The sequence below is a fragment of the Apis cerana genome, linkage group LG3 (assembly GCF_029169275.1).
Source record: "Apis cerana isolate GH-2021 linkage group LG3, AcerK_1.0, whole genome shotgun sequence".
In the NCBI taxonomy this organism is placed as follows: Eukaryota; Metazoa; Arthropoda; class Insecta; order Hymenoptera; family Apidae; genus Apis; species Apis cerana.
The window spans coordinates 6,216,431-6,236,227 of record NC_083854.1 but is presented as its reverse complement, the minus strand read 5'-3'; the positions used below and the strand labels follow the sequence as shown (position 1 = coordinate 6,236,227).

Below are 19,797 nucleotides of genomic sequence, written 5' to 3'. Positions count from 1 at the left end.
TCCCTCTGTGGTCATCGATATGCTCGAAACAATTATCAACGAAACCCAAAACTGTTCCACAAAACCGACCGAATTAACTTAAATTAACTAACCGATGGGTTCCAAAAAATAAAAAAAAAAAAAAAAGAAAAAATTTGCAGAAGTAACGAAATTTTAATTGTGCAAATGTGGAATTTCTCGAGGATTGAACGGCTCGAACGTTTCGAGAATCGAATCCACGAGGATGAGAGTTTATTCGACTAGACACTCGAGACGTCATCGAGCATCCGGAATTTCAACAATCGCTACATCCGCGCCAGTTTTCGTCAAAAGCTCGAGAACCACCCCCTCGAGAGGCAAACTCGAGGCGGAGGTGGCTAACATATTCTCGATTAAGTCGCCGGTGGAGAAACTAATTTCGAGGGAGGGTGAATCCGTCTGCCATGGGGTGTGATGTGGGGATTGGGTTGAACTTGGTAGCAATTCTAAACTAGCTAAACAACTCTTTCTAAGATACTCGCCGGCTCTGCGGAGTGCTCACCGATTGCAGCAGCCATTGCAGCGTTGGGCGATCTTCGTGTTAGTGGGGGGAGGGATGCAGAATGCAGAAACAGGGAGAGATCTTTTCGATTCTTGACAATTTTTAAAATTAATGGCAACAAAGTCAACATGTTGTGTTGTAATGCAATTTAAATATCGTTGTTACGAATTGGAATTTCAACACTTATGTTATAATTTCGATTTTACTTTAAAATTTGAAAAGGAGAATTTTTTTTGAAGTGTCTTATGAATATAAAAGTGTAGGTGGGAGGAGAAGAATGAAGAGAATGAAAAGGAAACAGTGCGTGCGTGTTTTTGATGTTTCTGCATCATTTCGAAAGTAATAAAATATCGTCGAGTATTGATTAACAATAATTCGAGATTTTTGTTCTGAAAAATTGCAGTCGTCGGCGAGAAACTTTTTTTTTCTTCGATGAACACATTATATATAATACACACATTACTTCCTATGTACTCTAGATGTTTTCATAGTACGATAAATCGCGTATGTCTACGTGAAAGCGTATCAACAAATCCAAGAACAGAATATTAAAAAATCTAATGAGTAAAGGGGGGAGAAAGAAAAAAAGAGAGAAACGATAATAATAATAAGAAGAAAAAAATTAGAAACAAAAACTACCAATCGCATGCATTACATTGATTCAAAACAAGAGATAAAAAGGGAAATATTAAACATTCGAGGGTGATGCGCAGAACAGAGGAAAAAGCGTAAAGAATAGATTTAATTTAATCTGAGATAAAGAAAAGAGGGGAAAGGATGAAAAGAAAAGAGGGGAAAATCGTTTTCGGCATTCTAACAGAAAATAAAAGTGTGATACGGATACACAAAATGGCGGTACGACGATCGGTGAGCACTCCTGGTCGACCAGGTCTAAATGAGAAAAATTACCAAAAAAAAAAAAAAAGAAAAAGACAGGAGAAAAAAATAGAAAAGGGGACAAACGTTACTCAAAAATAATAATAACAAATAATAAAAAAAAAACGAAAAAAGGGAAAGAAGAAAGAAACAAAAAAAAATAGACAAACAACGGGCGAAGAAAGTTCACTCAGGGCGGACCCTTAAAATTCCTACCTCCAGGGCGGGTGCTTTAGCCTGAAACACAAACGGCAAACCTGAAAAGAAATTCCGGCCAGATGGGGCGGAGAGAAATGGGCAATTTTATATGACATCGCGTTTAAACGAGGAATTGTTGGAATCGTTGATATCGTTGGTTGATCATTTAATATTGTTATAATTAATTTGTTTAACATAACCTAGAAACAAATCCATGTATGTTCGTTTGTGTTTAATTTTCTTTTCTTTCGGTGGGGGCAAAATCGATTTCGTGTTCATGGTTTATTTCTAGTGAATGTGTGAGAAAAATGAGCGAATGTAAAAAAAGAAAGAGGCGAAAGATGAGTGGACGCGAGAAATCAGGCGACAAAATGCAACAAGATGCCGCACGACGCGATAAGATGCGATTTTCGGAAGAGACATTTTCTCGCGGGGTTGATTTTGAAAAACTAATAATATAATTTAAATTTAATAAATTTAAATTATATTTTAATATTTCGAAAAAAATTTTTTTCCCTCGCGTATAGAATATTAATTTTTCATTTTACATTTCTTTCTATTCTTTTCTACATAAAGATAAAAATGTCTCTTGCCAGAACAATCACGGGACAGTAGAATTTTTTCAGAGAGATAAATTTCACGTTTTCGTGATCGAAGATAATGACACGTTTGACCAAAATTCGAATCTCTGATATTTCAAACATTAGTCGAACTCTACCACATATTTTGATCGTTTGTATCCGAAATATTAAAACCATCGAATTTTTAAACGAAATTGGCCAGAACGTGTCGAAGTATCATCGAATTTTCGAGGTATAAAATGTTTTCCAAAATCGCAAAAGAGCAACGATCTCACCCCATCCTTTCCTGTTTCCAAATCAAACGTATCGAATAATTCCAAAAAAAAAAAAAAAAGGAAAAAGAAAAGAGAGAGAAAAAAAATACGAACCTTCTCTCGTTTCGAATTTTCTATATCTACATATTACCGTGCTCGGATTTTTGTAACGAAACAAAAGGACAGTTGGCGCGCTGTTCGAAATTAATTTTCATTTCGCTTGATTGCGAATCGGGCGAACTGTCGAGAAGGGGGTTCGAAACCTCGAAAACGATATCTGTCGTTACCCGTTTCCTGTGTCTGCTCTTTTGCAATTTCTCCCTCCTCTGTTTCATAATTTCTCCTCTCTTCTCTCTGTCTCGTCCGAGCGAGGGAATCGCCGTGGATTTTTCGCGGTACGATACGGAGGAAAGCAACGAAAGAGAAACAAGAGAGGGTGGAAACGAGGAGAGAAAAAGAGAGAAAGAGGAGGAGAAATGGACGAACAGGCGAGCGACGAAAAAAAAAAAAAAGAACGGACGAGAATGACAGCAGATGAAAGAACGTAGAAACGAGATAGGGATGGCGTAATTGTTATCGGGCTCTCTGCGTTTCACATGTGTGCAAGCCTGGCAAAACGTGTCAACTAACGTCAGCTGTTGCTTGAGGCCATTCCAGCTAAACGGGTCCGGAACAGTTGCAGACTTTAGTCAATATTTCTGTGCCTTCTTTTCTCTTTGTTCTACATCTCTTTCTTTTTCTAAATCTTTTTTTCCCTTCTTTTTATCGTTATTATTATTATTATTTTACATTTAGTTTTATTTTGTTTTTCGTTGTTGCTGTTTGTTTCAACTCTTCCTATTTTTTTTTCTTTTTTTTCTTTTTTGCAAGATATCTATCGTGTGCTCTGTTTCCGGGACGCGATGGACGACGTTTCGAATGGCTGGGAATCGATCGAACGACAGCTTTTTTAGAGGCAACAATGAACCCTCTTAGAAAGGGTAAGAACGTCCGACGGTTTTCCATTGTATCACGTGGAAACACCGTTTTCCTGTTTGAAACCGTTTCACAACCGAGCATAAAGGCTATTTTTACAGTGGAATGCTGGGATTTGCATTGTCTTTGACGATAACTTTAAATTTGAAAATTATATTTTGCTAATACGTGATTGTTAATTTTATAAACAAAATATAACAAAAGGATTTAAAAAAAGTAACAAGGAAAATACTATAAACAAAAAGAAAAAAGAAATAAAATTTTGCTCATGGAACATTAAAGGAAATAATAATTGGAAAATTTTATCAAAAAATATAATTAATGTCAACGTATCATCGAATAGTTTAAATTATTATTACATCATACAAAGAATCATAATTTTTCATTAAATTTTACTGGCCATTTTGCAACGGCGTGACCGTTAAATGTAGGTCATCGATTTCCATCCGTGGCAGTCACACGTTAAATCACTATTCCAAAAATTCGATGGAACCAAACATTAACTACGTTAAAATATTCCAAGCGTGGAAAATGATCGATAATTTCGATTTTTCAGGTCGTCGCTCGCGACCCTGAAATTTCCTTCAATTTTCTCCTCTCTTCGCCTCGGCTCGGATCATGGAAGGAAAATTCGCACAAACAACGATCAACCGTTCGTTTATCAATTAATCCCCGATAATCTGCCGGCAACGTCTGAAAGGTGATCGATTAAGCGCGCTGATGTTTCAATCCGGCCGGGGGAGGGGGATTGCTCGATTTAATTAAAAACTCATTCGTCGCCGCTTCGAGCCCCCGGAAACAGAGCACCGGCGACAATTTCCGGCGGAAAATCAGTGAAAATCTCGTGTCTCACCTGTAGCCTGTAGTTGGGATCCTGTGTCGCCGCGTGTGCTGCTAGGAACGGGTCGTAATAAACGCTGGAAAAAATAAAAATCACGAATGTTAGTTTTGGCTTCCTTTTTCCAATTCCACCTCTACGCCAACCAGTATCTTTTTGGCCTTTCCTCCTCGTATTTCTCTTCGTTCTTGTTTTATTCACTTTTTCGTGGAATTATTTTCCTCGCGATTACTACGATTACTCGATAATTCAAGAAAATTTAAATTGTTCATCTTTTCTAAACGAAGATTCTTTCTTTTGCGAAGATTTCGATAATTATAACATTCACAGCATTTAATACCGAGCTATGTTTGACGAAAGTGAATATTAATGAAATTCATTTTCGCAGGCAACACTCGTCTTCATTCCGCCAAAAAGAAACTGGTCGCTCTCATCTGCAAATAAAACGTTCGCGATAAAGTGAGAATCGTTTTCGCGAGATACAACATTTCGAGAGATTACGTATACTTCGCTCGATATGCCTCGAACTCGATGCTTCGAGTTCGATAAGCAACGAATAACACCGATCGATTTGACTTTTTTCGTTTCATCGTTCGAGGAAGGGGGCAGAGAGAAATAGTTCCACCGTTTCCGCGACTCGATCAATTTCCACCCACTTCCCCGATCAAAGTATCGCGTTTCGATCAAATTTCGAAACCGAAGCGCGTGCTTCTCTACTCGTCGAAGCCATCTTTTATATCTGACATATTTATTCATCGATCTCCTCGTTCCACGATTGTATCGAGATCCCCGATTCGTATTTCTCCATGTTTCGAACGATCTTTTCAAATCTCCACGCGATAAAGATCGTCCTCCATCGTTTCCAAGTTTTTGTAAATACATCTTCTTTCTTTCTTTCTTTCTTTTAAACGAGAATATTCTTTCGCGAGTGGATCGATCGAAGAAAAAAGATCGCGATAAAATCGTCCCCTCGTTCATCATTTTCACCGCCCGTCGAGTTTATTCGTCGCCGGTTATCACGACTTCTCGCCGTTTCGTCGTTCGAAAATTCATAAATCACGCGCGTGTCCTTCCACACGCGTGAAAACGTGTCGCGCTATGATCGGTGGATCGGAGGAAGACCCGATATGTAACAAACGATTTCAACGCGTTCAAATGGCCACCCTTATTTATGAGTAATAAAACTGGTTGCGATTGATCGACGGGGAAATATGGTCGCAACGCGGAAATATCCGCGGTCCCCGCAATTTTCCATCACCAGTTTTCATCTGGTGCGCGCCGTCGTGTCGAATTGTTTAATTAACGGCTATACATGTACGTAGCTATTTATCGATGCGCGAATGAGTTTCTACACTTCGACAGGGAAAAACTGGTGGCGGGGTTCCGATATATCAACTGAGAAATCTAGGGACCGTTCAATATAACTCTCCTCGTCGATATTATTATTGGCAAAAAAACTTGAAGAATCATTTAATTGATTCATTTCTTAATTCTTCCAAGACAATGTTGGGACAACGTATCATCGGTTTGAACAACTATATCGTTAGCTTATCTCTTATTCCTTTCACAATAAAAAAAATCTCTATAATTAACTGTTACAAATCAATCTTTCTCTTATTCCTTGAATAATTTAATCTCGAAAGGATCGAAAAAAAAAACGACACGAACATATCAGCGAGTATTCGAAAATCTCGATCAAGTTAAACAACATCACGTCAATTTTAACGATCCATCCAGATTTTTGATATTCCTCCCGTAACCTCTCACGACGGTTTCCCCTTTTACGAAGCTTCGAAGTTTCAAATCCTCCCCCATTAACCACCGATCATCCCGCCACGTCTTTAAAAGAAAAGATCATCGTCGGGGATAAATCGATCGGAGACAGACCAAATATTCGAGGGATCCCCTCTCTGTGGAAGAATAAATTCGTGGTTGGTTCGGAGGGAAAGGTTATATCGTTTCATGCTGGTGATTTGTGTGAAAAGCAGGCTTGCACGCGCATGCTGGTCGCAACTGGAAGCGTGTTTGGTCTCGATGACACTCGATGATCCGCGGCGGACAAATTGGCGGAATTTCTCGCGGTTCGGCGATCGGCTCGGCGAAACGAAAAAACTGAATCAGCTGTTGAACGAAGTGTGAATTTCCACGCGGAATCGCGGCCGTTGGTCGAAAAGAATCGGTAGGACGCGATATATATATAGAGGAATTCGGATCACTGATTTGAATATTATCGGACCTCTCGTTGCGAGTCCATTGTTAAAAAATATTTTAGCCAAGAAGGGAGAGAGATCTCATCTCGTGTACAATAATATCTCGTGCAGATCTGTTGCGAAGTAGTTTTTATTAAATTTCGATTTTTTTTTTTGTTTTTGATTCGATTTTTCATTTCTTTCTTTTCGTTTCAGACGATAAGGGATTTGCCGTAACGAAATGTTGATATTTTGAAGTGACAAGGTGGCAACTACATTCTCCGTTCTCTCAGAACAACATTCTCAGAAACGACACAGAAGTTAGAGCTACAATTTGCTGCAACTCGAACTTGGCTACGAACGGTTATTCCCATCCTTTGTGTCGGGACAAACACTTGAACGACTTCTTCTGATTCTCTGAACGCCCGGTGAAGTATAGTCTCCTCTCATTCACGGGCTTACACCCGTGTATCTCTTAAACTTCGTCACGCAACTGTTTCAACTTGCAAACTTTCCCGGCTCCAATTAAACCGTTCCTTCGAACCCAAGTCAACTTTCCTACTTTGCAACAGAGCCGCGAGTTCGTGTCCCGAGAACTTTGCCTTGCTCTTTAACGCGAATCCTCTATATTCAATAATTTCGCGGGACTAAACGTATTAGGTCATCTATTTAACACGAGTAAATGCGGTTGTACACCGAGAGGAGAAGTTGGGACAATGGAACATTCACGAAAGGAGAATAGAAAGTTAAGGATCATTATTCGCGAATCCGGGTTATAATCTAATACAATACAAAAGTAGAATAGGCGATATATTTTCCGCCATTTTCGATTCAATTGTGCTCGATTGATTCTCCATTCAAGATCTGTTTCGAAAATAATTTCGAAACAGGAATGAATTAAATCTCACAGACTAGAATTTTATAAAGAAACTACTTCTCACTCTTAACTCTTAAGGAACGAGAATATCAATAAAAATAATCCCGTTACAAAGGGTTCTATCCACACCCCATTCTCCTTTTATTTAAAAAAAAGAAAAACTCGAAATTCCGCCATGACAGCACGCAACATCCAGCAATTGGGAAGAATCAAAGATCAAGAGATTCGCTGCGTATAAAAGGGGAGAAGGAGAGAGAAATATCAAAAAGAGAAATTTCCATCGGTGCGTAGCAAGCATACGACACCAGGTCGAGGTCTACTTACGCAGGTGCGAAGGGATGCAGGGCCGTAGCCGCAGCCGCAGCTGCGAGTGGCCCCGGGTTCCTCGCGAGGGCCAATGCCGCTGCACTAGTCGGGAAAGCCGCCCTCGCAGCGCCCACTCGTCCCCTTTGGATGGCGACTCCTCTCAGCGCCGCGGCTGCAACAACACGCACAAAGACACATGCTAATGCTCGCCTACCTTTTCGCACCGTGTTCTCACGCCGTCGGTGAGTTCTCCTTGCCGGCCATCGCCGCTTCGCTGCTCTCCTTCCTCTCCTTTCTAAATTTCGCGAAATTTCGTGGGGGAGGTTTTTTCCAGAAAGGAAGAGAGGGGCGACGACGACGACGAGACGAAATATTCTTCTTCCCCTAACGAATTATTCTTTTCGGCCGCGAAGTTTTTTTTCGTGGGGAGGAATTTTTGAAGGGAAGAGAGGACGAGACAAATTTTCTTTTCTTTTCTTTCTCTTATCGCGGAGGGGTGAGTCTCGAATGGAAGAGAAAACGAGAGACGAGTTTTTCGAAATAGAGAAGGCGATATTCTCCTATTCTTTTCTCTTTTGCCGAGGATTGTATTTTGAGACAATGTTTCACGTTGAGAAACGAATTTCAGGATGTCGAACGGGCACGAAAAAAAGGATCTTTCAACGACTTGGACTTGGAAAGAGGGTTGGAAAGTTCTAAACACGTTGGAGGAGACTTTTGCATCTTTTGCACCCTCAACGATAATTATCGCACTGATTTTAATCTCTTATCCGCGTTTTGGAAGGATTTGAAATGAAGATTGCGAATGGATAAATAATGGAACGAGAATGAAAGTATGGAATCCTCGTGTTTTCTGCGATAAATAACGAGAAGTTTGTATTAGAAAATTGGTTTGGCCATCGATCCAGTCGAGAAAAAATCGAGATTAGAAGATTCGTGAGAAAAGTGAGAAACCAAGAACCACTTATAATCAAAATAACTCATCCGATGTAATTGGAATGATAATTTGACCGTCTTTATCAGAAGCTACGAATAACTGTACCTGAAATCGATCTTGAAAAAATGAAATTGAAAAGCAAATGAGTCGAGATGAGTTAAATTTGAATTATCTCAATTAACGGAATCGAAACAAAAAAAAAAAAAAGAAATGGAAGAAAGAATAGAAAATTGGTGGAACAAGATGAAACAATTTTATAAATCACCTAAGTGTATGCTACTCACAAATATTATAATCTGCACCCTATTGCCTTGTGCCGTGATAATTTTGTTCGCATACCTGAGCATAACTTATTCGACGAGAAAACTTTTAGAGAAGTATTTCACGATACACGCGCGAAACAAAACAAATCAATAATCAATAATAAACGAAGATGGAAACATATTTTGAACGAAATGGAATTAAAAGAACGTAAATAAGGATAATGGAATTGAAGAATACGAAGAAATGGATTAATAGATAAGAATTTGTTTTCTGATGACAAATGATATCCTCGAACGAGATGTTTGGACGGATATTTTCGCAAAATTGTATTTGACATCGTTGAGACAGATACTTCTTCTACCATCAAAGCTATTTACAGCATCTGACGATGTTTGCAAACACACGGAGCAGCAATTTGTATCCAAATATCATTATCGAGAAAATATCTTCTTACATCGTTTCACGATTTTTAAAAAGATTATTACTTCTCTCTCGACTTAACAATTTTTAATATACCAAGATATCAAGATTTACAACAATTTCTAGGAAGATCTCGGAAGAAAACCAAAAAAAAACAAAAAATCGAAGAATCCACGACTTCTTATGAGATCCTAAATAAAATTTCCAACAAAAAGATTCTAATCCCCAAGCAAAGTAAAAGAATACACGTGAAGGAAAGAAAGAGTAGAATTCGAATTGACAAAACAATTCAAAGAAACTGGTCGAATCTCGTCGAGAAATAGGATCCTCGAGAATGAGAAGAAATAAAATCACTCGGATATCGTGGAACAAAGTCCCTTGAATCGACGATCCTCTGGTTAAAAGATATAGAGCATAGATAGCTTTCGGTGTTTAACGACCACGGACGAGAAATTTGGTCGATTGTTCGAGCGACAATTAGGAAGAAATCGGCGAGCTCGTTCCGCTGATGGAACTCCCACTTCGAAGACGACGCCTCTTTCGGCGCCCGGAAATGGCTGCATCGTCCGCGTATCCGGCCCTCGATTGATCGCCAGACAAATTCTCTCTTTCTTTCTCTCTCTCTCTCTCTCTCTGTCTCGTTCCTTTGATCCAAACATTGGAGCAATAAAAACTGATGTTTCTGCCTACCTTTTGTCCGCGCCGTCACCGTGTGTGCGTATCCCTCAACTCTAACTCCGTGCCTTTACGCTTCCGCGTGGTCCACGTTCAACTTCCGCCTCGAAGAGATCAAGGAGCGCTCGCGTGAATCGCGTCTATTGTTCCTTTTATGCGACGATCCTTTCTTTATCGTGTCGTTTACGAGAGAAGTATATATAGAGAGAGAAACAGAGAGAAAGAGAGAGAGAGAGAGTAAAAGTGAATTGCAAAGCGAAATGCTTTTCGGTTAGCGCTTTTTAAGTTAATGTAATTTAAGTTCGTTGTCACTGGTGTGACATCTTTATTTCATTTTGTCTTCGAGAAAGCTTTTTTCCCCCTCTTCTCTCTTATCGATTTTTAATATCGATTAGACCGGTGTTTATGCAAAAATGTCCTTCGTGGATTATTTATAGTATTTTATATACATATATTATTTTTTTGTAACAATTTGATACACGATTACGATATCGTGTATCGGGAAGAGAACTGTAATTGTGTAATTACGTTACTGTTTTAAGAGAGATCGATATTTTGTTAAAAGAATTTACATTTATTTTTATTAAAAATCAACGATTAAATTGGAAAATCCCATATGCATAAACATCTGCAGTCTAATAAAAAATATATATATATATATGTATATAATAATAGTGGAATTTTTAATTTGATTTAATTTTCCCGCAAAATTTATTATTATTTCACCCGACACGATTTCGAACGCTCCAAATCTCTTCAAGAGACAGAGTCCCCCGTGGCGATTAGTTACAAAAATGAGAGAAAAACTTGCGCAGCTGGTTACAGGCTAATATAAACTTGATATAAACGAGCAACAATATAAACAACAATAACAATCAACAACAACAACGGAATAATTATTTAAACAATCAACTACCGTGCAAGTGTCGCACGTGTGGTTAGCGCGATTTAACAAACGGAAGTTATATATATAAAAAAAACGAGACCGATTGGATCGACTGGATGGTTACAATTACAGCCGGATCCGGCTCTATTTTATGGTTACAAAGTTGGGTGCGTCAAGAAAAACAAGACTAGAGCGTGATGCATTTACAGCAGGCACATTCCAAAAACACATTGGTTTGGGATTGTGGGGAGTTAAACAAGAAAATCGAACAGCGTGACACGACACGATCTGCGGTCGAAAAAGTTGTGTTCTCGAGTGAATTGAATTGCTTGTTTTGGAATTTTTCGAATTTATTAAATAAGCGATTAAATTAGATCTTCGGATTTTAGCGTTCAATTGGTGGTCGATGTCATGTTCACGTTATTGAGCTGTTTTTTGTATTTTACGATAATCCGTATATTCTCTGGAAAGATTAGAAAACGAAGAAAATATACAGAAAAAAAAAAAAAATTATTGAAAAATAGAGAAACGTTTCAACATCAACGGGGATTCAAGTTTCCAATGGAAAATTAGCCTGAAAACTGTATCTACCAGTTGATATCAATTAAGATTCTATTTGATTAATAAGCAATCGTGTGCACAATGATACTTTTTACCTTAAACAATTGTATCTTCATCTTTAGGACGCGTTTCGTATCCGGAACTTGTTTCTTGTTTCTTAAATCTCTTCGTTCTCTTTAATTTCGCCGAAATCATACGCCAAGATTATTAGATCGGTAGAATTTCGGGGGAAGGAATTTCGGGCGAAAATTCAAAATTCGCAGGGCCCATCTTCATCGGATTTCACCGTGACGTGCACGTTTCCAATTAACGATAATTAATTAATCGGCTAACGATCGGATGTTGGCCGAGGTTCGTGCTGATAAACACGGGCCGTGACAAGTTTCATATCCAATAACGAAAAAAATTTCAAGAAAGAATTCAATTTTCGCGAAAATTATATTCCCTTCCCCCCATCCTCGTTTTGCGCGCAAATATAAAAACCTATAAATGAAAATAAAAAGCAAGACCAAAAAAAAAAAAGATTCATTGTGCACGTTTATCCAATATCTTATTAAGATTTGCCTTATTAAAATTCCAAACGGGTTTTGATATGTTGCGAAACGTGAAATAAAGAGGGGATGAAAAAATAAAAAGGGAAGAAAAAATCCAGGCTCGACCACAGATCGATAATCGTCGCGCTTGTAAAGTCGCCCTAAATGGCGAGAGTGGGATTCGCTAATTACGTGAAAGGAACATCGATAATGCGTGCCCCAGAGAGAGCAAGGGTGTTGAGGAGGAAAAAACAAAAAAAAGGAAGAGAGGAAGAGAAAGAATGAAAGAAAGAAAAAAAGAAACGGTGGTGCTCGACGAGCAGTCGTGACGAGGATGGAACAGCACCGCCGCTTCCGGTATATTCGACGTGTCTCGTTGTTTCGAACTCGAAGATCCCCTCGTCGGCTGTGTATCTCGCGTTTTCTTTTTTTTTTTCTCCCCCCTTCCGGATAAAACGCATCTTCGTTATTGTCTGTCCGCGTTGCGCAATGGGGGAGAGGGTGACACGTCGAAGGAAGAGAAAGATTGGGGCGGGAAATATGGAGGGGGATATGAGTTACGATGAATTTTCTCGAGAGAGATTGCCTCTTAATTCGATAACTTCTGTCAAATATATTCTTTCGAATATTGGCGAGTGAATGGTCAAATCGTTTAACCATATGAAATGAAACGGTGAGAAACGGGTGAGGTATGTGAGATAAGAGTGGAAATTTTGTGGAAATGAGAGATTCAATTATTCCCAATGGCGTGTAATTAAAAAGATAATCCTTTTTAATTAATTCCTTTCAACCGTCCGATCGTCCCTTGTCGATCATTAATCGCTAATTAAATGATTGTTCGAATGGAAAGCGATCAATTCTTGAAATCCTTATTCTTAATAATTTTGAAGAAGGATTCTTTGGAGAATTGAGAAGAAAAAAGCAATCTCTCACTCACTCACTCACAGTTTCGTCAAGCGAAAAAAAGTGTCTCGATTAAATCTCATATCCGATCAAATGGAAAAATAGATACAAAAAGAGTCCCAATGTCAAGATAAATCTATCGCCTCGTCCCTTTCACAGTAGTTCCACAAAATTACACAACGTTCCAGATCCGTCAATCTTGCCTCCATCCCACCCGTTCTTCCCGACCTAATAATAACCCTCCAACTTTCGATTAAACACAGTATCGATCATCAGCCGACAAAAGAGACACTCGTTTTCACCTTTGACGGCCTCGACTCTTTGAAAAGTCGCGAACCGTTTTTTTTTTGAGCCCAAAAGAAACCAGGTTAGAGGGGCGAGGAAGAACAAGAAAAAAGAAGGGAAAAGGGGGAGAGTCGATAAGGAGGCGGTGACGTGCTGTGATGGAGATTCGATCTCGCGTCACACTTCCGGCCTGGATTATTTTAGAAAGCGTCTCTCTCTGTACCTTCGTCTCGCCGCCGCCCTGGGTGCAAGGACGAGCGGTGCAGCTGCAGGGGATGGGGTGACCGCGGCTGCGGCGACCGCTGCAGCTGCAGCTGCCGATGGCGCCGCCGCCCCCAGCCAGCTCCACGGCATGGCCGGCAACCTGTATCCTGTTTTTGTCAGAAACTGTTAGTTCTATTGCACGTGCTATATATCCTTCTTACGAATTATTATTATTGTCGGTCGCATCACGTCCGAGCCAATCCCTATTCGAATCTGTGGATCATTGCTCTTGCATCTTTGGATAATCGAATCTCGATTTATTATGAGGAAAAAGATTGTCGGGGATCGTGTCGTAATCGAATGTTGAATTTTGATAATTTTGAGGATCGATATTATCGCGATGTATGTATATATTTGTTGTTGAAGGAAGAGGAGAGAAGGAATTATAGTAATTGGGTATTGAATTTTGATAATCTTGCGAATGGATTATTGGATGTACGCGTGATTTGTTGAGAAGGAGAAGGGGAAATATAGTAATTGGATGTCGGAGATAATATGTATATATTGATTGGTAGGGTTTCCCGGAACAATTTAATACGTCTGATTAGTTATCGGGTCGAATTATATCCGTGCCAATTGTACCAGAGTTTCTGATTTTGATATTCTGATCATTTGGATTGATATTTTAGACAAACTATTATATTGCGTTGGATACGGATGAATAGAAAGTTGACTGATCCACAGTGACGATTAGGGGTTGAAAATGGCAGCTTGTCGTTAAAGTATCTGTTTCAGGATGCGTGTTCATTGCCCGTGACACGGAAATATCATTTTGGAAATGATTTTGGTCGGATGATCGATATACGTTTCGTTAAATCCAAGCCACGGACAATAAACGAAACGATCGTGAATCAATCGAGTAGTGGCAAGTTCACTGATTATGGCATTCTCGGTGTCAGTTAGCGAGTTCTTTTCATGGATATATAATTTTTTGGTCTAGTTTGTTCTTTCGTTTCTTCCCCTTTAAAAAAAAATAATAATTCAATTATCGATCCTGCCCAATCCTGTTCTTACATCCTTATTCAAACGAAACGAATCTAGTGTCTATTTCGAACCCTTCTTTTCTAATAAAATATTCATTCTAAAAATTATATCGATTCGAAAAAATTCACTCTACCAATTTCCCTTTAATGAAATTTTCACATAAAACGCTTATTCGTATTCCCAATACTGAGAGAGAAAAAATTTTTATAACGCACACATCATTTCCTAAAAGATAATATGCAACTTTCTAAAAATAAAGACACTTATCGACTATATACCTATACAAATCATTCCTCGTGATATTCCAACAGAAATAGCTGACACAAGTTGATATATCCGACAATAAGGATTGAATCGAACCAATAATCTCGCAGAACAGTGACCAAATACGATATCGTTATCGCCGAATTGCGGAATGGCAGCGAGAAAGGGGTTTCACGTACAAAAGGAATTCAATACCCCGTCCCCCGAATACAGATTCGCCCAGGTGAATTACAACAGCATGGGGTAACGGGAGAAACGGAGTAACCGAATATCGAAACAGATTAACGCCATCGTGGAAATCGCGTATATTCAAATTTCATGCAGATCTCCCGATGGTCCGCGTTCCGCAACGGGGGAAAGTTCCGGTTCGTTAGGGAACAACGAATATGGATTTATTAAATTCCGGTATCCCCGTTTAATTACGAATTTTCCCTTCATCGCATTGCCATCCTTCTCCCTGTAACGTTATATTCCTCCCTCGATTCGATTCATAAATGAAATCCTCTCCGAGGATCGAGCAATCTTTATTTAAAAATGAAAAAAAAATATATATATATCGAGTGATTATATCGAGTAAGATGATAAACAAATTTATTCGAAGATAAATATTACTTGTTCCGTAATTCCTTTAGTATTGGATATAATTTTAATCGAAATGTAAAAGGAATGGAAAAATAATGAAGTAAAATCAATCAACCTAAGTTTTAAAGAGAATAACGAATGTTTAAATAAAATAAGAAGTAAATAACTAGGCAAACTTTTGTTTTGAAATTTTAAATGTAATGAATCAAATTATAATCTTCTGTAATAAATCGAAATTAATAAACAGGGAAAAATTCAATATTATATTTCACAGATTGTATTATATTTTAATAATTCCATCTCACGTTTTTCGAAATATTCTTCCTTTATTGGAACAAGGACGATATAAAAAAAAAAGAAGAGAAAACCAGAATCTATTATAAGAAATCGTAAGAAAGAAGAACGAGCTATTCAATTTTTATATATCGAAATCTTTCTTTCTCTCTCTCCGAATATTTTTATTTTACCACGAAACTTCTTATATTTACATATTTCACATCGATTTTCCCCGATTGGAACTCTCAACGAATCGCAAAGTTTCCTCCATCGATCACAATATATCGAGACGCGATTTCTCGATAATTTTATATACGAATTATATCGCCTCCTCTTCTTTCTCGAGAGGCAAACTTGTACGAGAGCCAGAGTTTTTTAATTAAAATTCCGCCACCCCCATAACGATCATCGTTCGACGAACCAAGACAATGTATTATTAATTAACTCGGCCTCCCGTCTACGTTGATTTATTCGCGCGACAATACTCCGTCTATTTACTCCGCGAATACGACTCAACTGACTAATTAGAAGTACGTTTATTTATCGTCGTCAATCCTCACGAGTGACACGGATTCGTGATGAAAGTCGGTTCGATTGTTGTTTTTTCTTTTCTTTTTTTTTTTTATCCAGAGTTCTCGATCAACGTTTCCTATCTATCAACGTAATTACACGTCCTTCGTGATTCCGGAAATTCCTTCGCTCTCGTTTCTTCTTCTTTTTTTTTTTTTTAATTCGAAATCAAATTAAAATTCCTTTGAAATAGGCACCAACGATGAAAGATTAAAAATTATTTAAAAATGGGATATTTCGTATAATGCATGCTTATCGATTAAATTTTATAACACGTTGATATTTATGTCCTTTCTACGTGTATAAATGAGAATTTTTATCATCGAGTTGTCCGTAGATTTGACATGGAAATTGTTCCAAGTTTAATCCGATTTAATGAGTGTACACGTTGATAGTCGATCTTCGATGAGTAGTAAGATACGATGAGAGTATTTCACCCATTGTAACGGGGTTTATACGCGTCGTAGAATCTTCAATGAAATTTCCAATTCTCGTTTCCGGCTCGTCCCTATAAACTCCATGGGAGGGGGTAACGTGCTCGTCAAGTGGGCTTCCTGCAGCCACGCCTCGAGTGGCAATTCGGTAATTAATGTGATTGAATCGTTGATTCCACGGGGTGAATCGGCCAAGTTCTAGTGTAATTCTTTCAAAATAGATTACAACAAGGATTGGAACACGATTCCTTTTTTCTTTCTCTCTCGAGTCGAAATTATTTTTATGTACAATCTTTCAATACGCGCATAGTTTTAAATTTTCCAGAAATTTTTGAGAAATAATAAACATCGAGTCCAACGATTCAAGATATTGTATATTCGTGCAACATATTAATTAAAGAGAATGTTCAAAATTTGAAACTTTTTCAACTATGGAATTAATAATTTGAATTACGTTGAAATTTAACGAATATAACTAGAAATGCAATTTTAGTGATCAATTTTTCAAGAATTTTTAAAAAAACTTTCTGTACCAAATACAATAAACTGCAACAATCGACGAATTATTTTACCGCAAAATATAAATATCGTAGATGTTCGTTTAAAAATCTGAAATTTTTATATCTCGAAGAATGCCAATTTTCGTCCATGTATTTCCCCTTTAAGCTTCTCTCTCTAGTATTTTTTTTGTCCAAACCACGAACGCGACACGAGACGCAGAAGCGTTTCCTTTGAATTATTAAGCGGACAAATGAAGCGCGGCCAGACGGGAATCAATGAAATTTCTATCGTTGGTTGGCAACCACGTGCGCCCTACCCGATTACATTAAATAATTAACATCCGACCGAATTGAATCGTAATTAATTATGCAAATACCTAGTTCGATTTGTTATTAGATTCGTTTGGACGAAGCCAACGACGATTAACGAGGCAAGCGACAACGAATTCTCCCCGCGTGCACAGAAATCCGCCCCTTTGCGGCTCGCCGCGATAAATTACAAAGAAAATTCAAAATTTCAAAATCAACGCGTGGAACGCGAAAATAAAAGATTCTACACGTCCCGCCCTATCTTCGAATCTATAAATTGGAATAATAATTCCACTCAAACTTTTGACACGAATGATCTATTATTATATCCATGTCGTGAAATTTTTCTTCATTTAATAATTAATTCGATGGAGTAATAAGTTGAAGTTCTGGTAAAACAAAAATATAAATCTGAATTATCCGTCTCATAAATCATCGAAATTGGACTTGTAACTCTTCCAAGAAATTGAAATAATTAAAAAATGTTCCAAATAGGAGCAGCTGGCACAGATCCATTAAAAGATAATTTAAGATCAAACTTCAATAGCTTCAAGAAGAAATTCAATTCGAATATCTTTTTCCAATACTATTCGACTCTTGGTACACAAAACTTTATATATATACACACTCTTATTCTTCTTTCGTTCCTCGACCCACAGCAATCCCAGTGTCGAGATATTAGCGAAACTCTTTTCACGAAACTTCCCATTCTTTTCCCATCGAAAAAGGGAGGATCTGACAACGATACGATGGAAAATCATTAAACACGCCCCATAGTATATAGGCGAGACTGGCGTAACCTTGAGTCGATGAAAAGCCATCCATCAAGCTTGGCGAGTCAGCAGGGTTGATGCACCAGAGTTTGCGTACGTGGAAAGTCATCGTCGATCCACGAGGCTGTGAGTAATTAATACGATTGAATTCTATTCTACCGGCTGATGCACAAGCTTTGAGGCTTTCGCGCGCGTTGCAGAAGCCTGTGGGGGGTGAGAGAGGCTGGCCGCCCGACGATGGGGTCGCGAAGGGTGCAGGGGGTGGCTCTGCTGGCAGGGTTGCTGCGAGCGATCAATAAACGCTGCTGCCAGCATCCACCCCTGGATCCACGTCTTTTCTCTTCCTCTCCTCCTCTCTCTCTCTCTATATATGTGTGTATATATGTATATATATATTTTTCTGTCTTTTCTCTTCACGTTCTTTTTTTTTCTTACTTTTTTCATTTTACCCTCTTCTTTTCTCCCCTTATCCTCTCGAGATCTTTTTTTCCTCACACGTGCCTTTTCTCAAGAAAGTTCATCGTCTCTCTTTCACTTTCTTTCTCTCCCGCTGTCTGGAATTCGTTTCAATCCATCAATTCGTTTCCCAAATCGATCGTTTTTTTTCTCCTTTCTTTTCTTTATCAGTCTCAAGGGGATTATTTTCCCTCTATCTTCCCGAACTTGACTTCTCTGGTTTTCTTCTCGATCGATTCTACGTTCCGAATGATTTCTCAGACTCCTCCTTTAAGATTGTCCTTCCTTCTTTATCGGTTCGAATTCAAGGAATTTCACTCTCGATTTTTCCTGTCGATTCCTCCCGGAACCGACTCGATTTTCGACCCCTCCCCTCCCCCAAGTTGTCTCGAATACCGCCCCTGGCTACACTTTCCCTCTCTTTCGTTCCGCCCTTGGGAATTTTCACTTCGAGCTTCGAGTCTCTTCGAGCTTTGTAGCGCGACATTTTGCAAGCTTTACTTTTATGCAGTTTGTAATTTCACACGAAATTAATTTCTTTTTCTATCGTTGAATTTCACGCAACGATGTTTTCCTAGATCATTTTATCCCTCATTTTCATTCATAAATTTTCCTCCTCCCTGATTCCTCTCTTTCGACTCACGGGGTAACATCCTTTAATCTCTTAATACTTCCACTCTGTAGCCAAATATTATTTTATCCCACCCTCGTTTACTTTCCAGCATCTGCTTTTCTTTGCCGGCGCGAGTGATTCAGCTCTTTGTCCTTCGATTCTTTCCATCAACCCTTTACACATCCCTCGAGAGTTTCCACACAGGGGAAGGCAATAAGTCGATACAACGCGGTTCAACCCTTCTCGAATTTCTCTCGAAAGCCACCGTGGAATCCACGAAAAAATTCTCAAAACTCTCGGTGAAAAGAAACAATTCGCCTTTTGACGTGAAATCGTCGTACAATAGTGTGAAGAATTCCTGGTGTATCGAGATGGAGACTTTTTAAAACGTGAGATGGAATCCTGAGTGATTTTTGAAAAAATCGAACAGAATTTTACCGGAAATTCTGGAAAAATCGTCTGATGATCCCTTTCGATTTACTTTCGAGAAATCAATTTAAGAGACAGTTGAAGTGGAAAAAAAGAATTAAATATTGTTAAATATCGATCTTTCTCGCGTTCAATATTGCGAAATTTTATGAAACTACATGTTCAAATATTTAACAAATATATGTATATATAGATTTCAGTTTTTTTCAAATAAATTTTGAAAATATTATAATAAGAAACACGAAATTCGACGAGTAATTAGTAA

The 19,797-nt window shown here is 38.5% G+C and overlaps 1 protein-coding gene across 16 annotated transcripts in view; it reads right to left on the bottom strand.

The window, feature by feature from the left end:
• LOC107997269 (RNA binding protein fox-1 homolog 2) overlaps positions 1–19,797 on the bottom strand; it is a 299,964-nt gene that overhangs the window by 14,650 nt on the left and 265,517 nt on the right. For 10 of the 16 annotated variants that reach the window (XM_062072506.1, XM_062072508.1, XM_062072507.1 and 7 more), the window contains 3 exons: positions 7,633–7,786; positions 4,258–4,321; positions 3,060–3,086 (listed from right to left, as the gene is read on the bottom strand). In XM_062072506.1, the coding sequence (XP_061928490.1) occupies positions 3,060–3,086; positions 4,258–4,321; positions 7,633–7,786 (245 nt within the window). Of the gene's footprint in view, positions 1–1,612; positions 1,634–3,059; positions 3,087–4,257; positions 4,322–7,632; positions 7,787–13,301; positions 13,450–19,797 lie in introns of all 16 variants that reach the window. The other 6 variants (XM_062072516.1, XM_062072504.1, XM_062072505.1 and 3 more) reach the window with 5 other exon arrangements.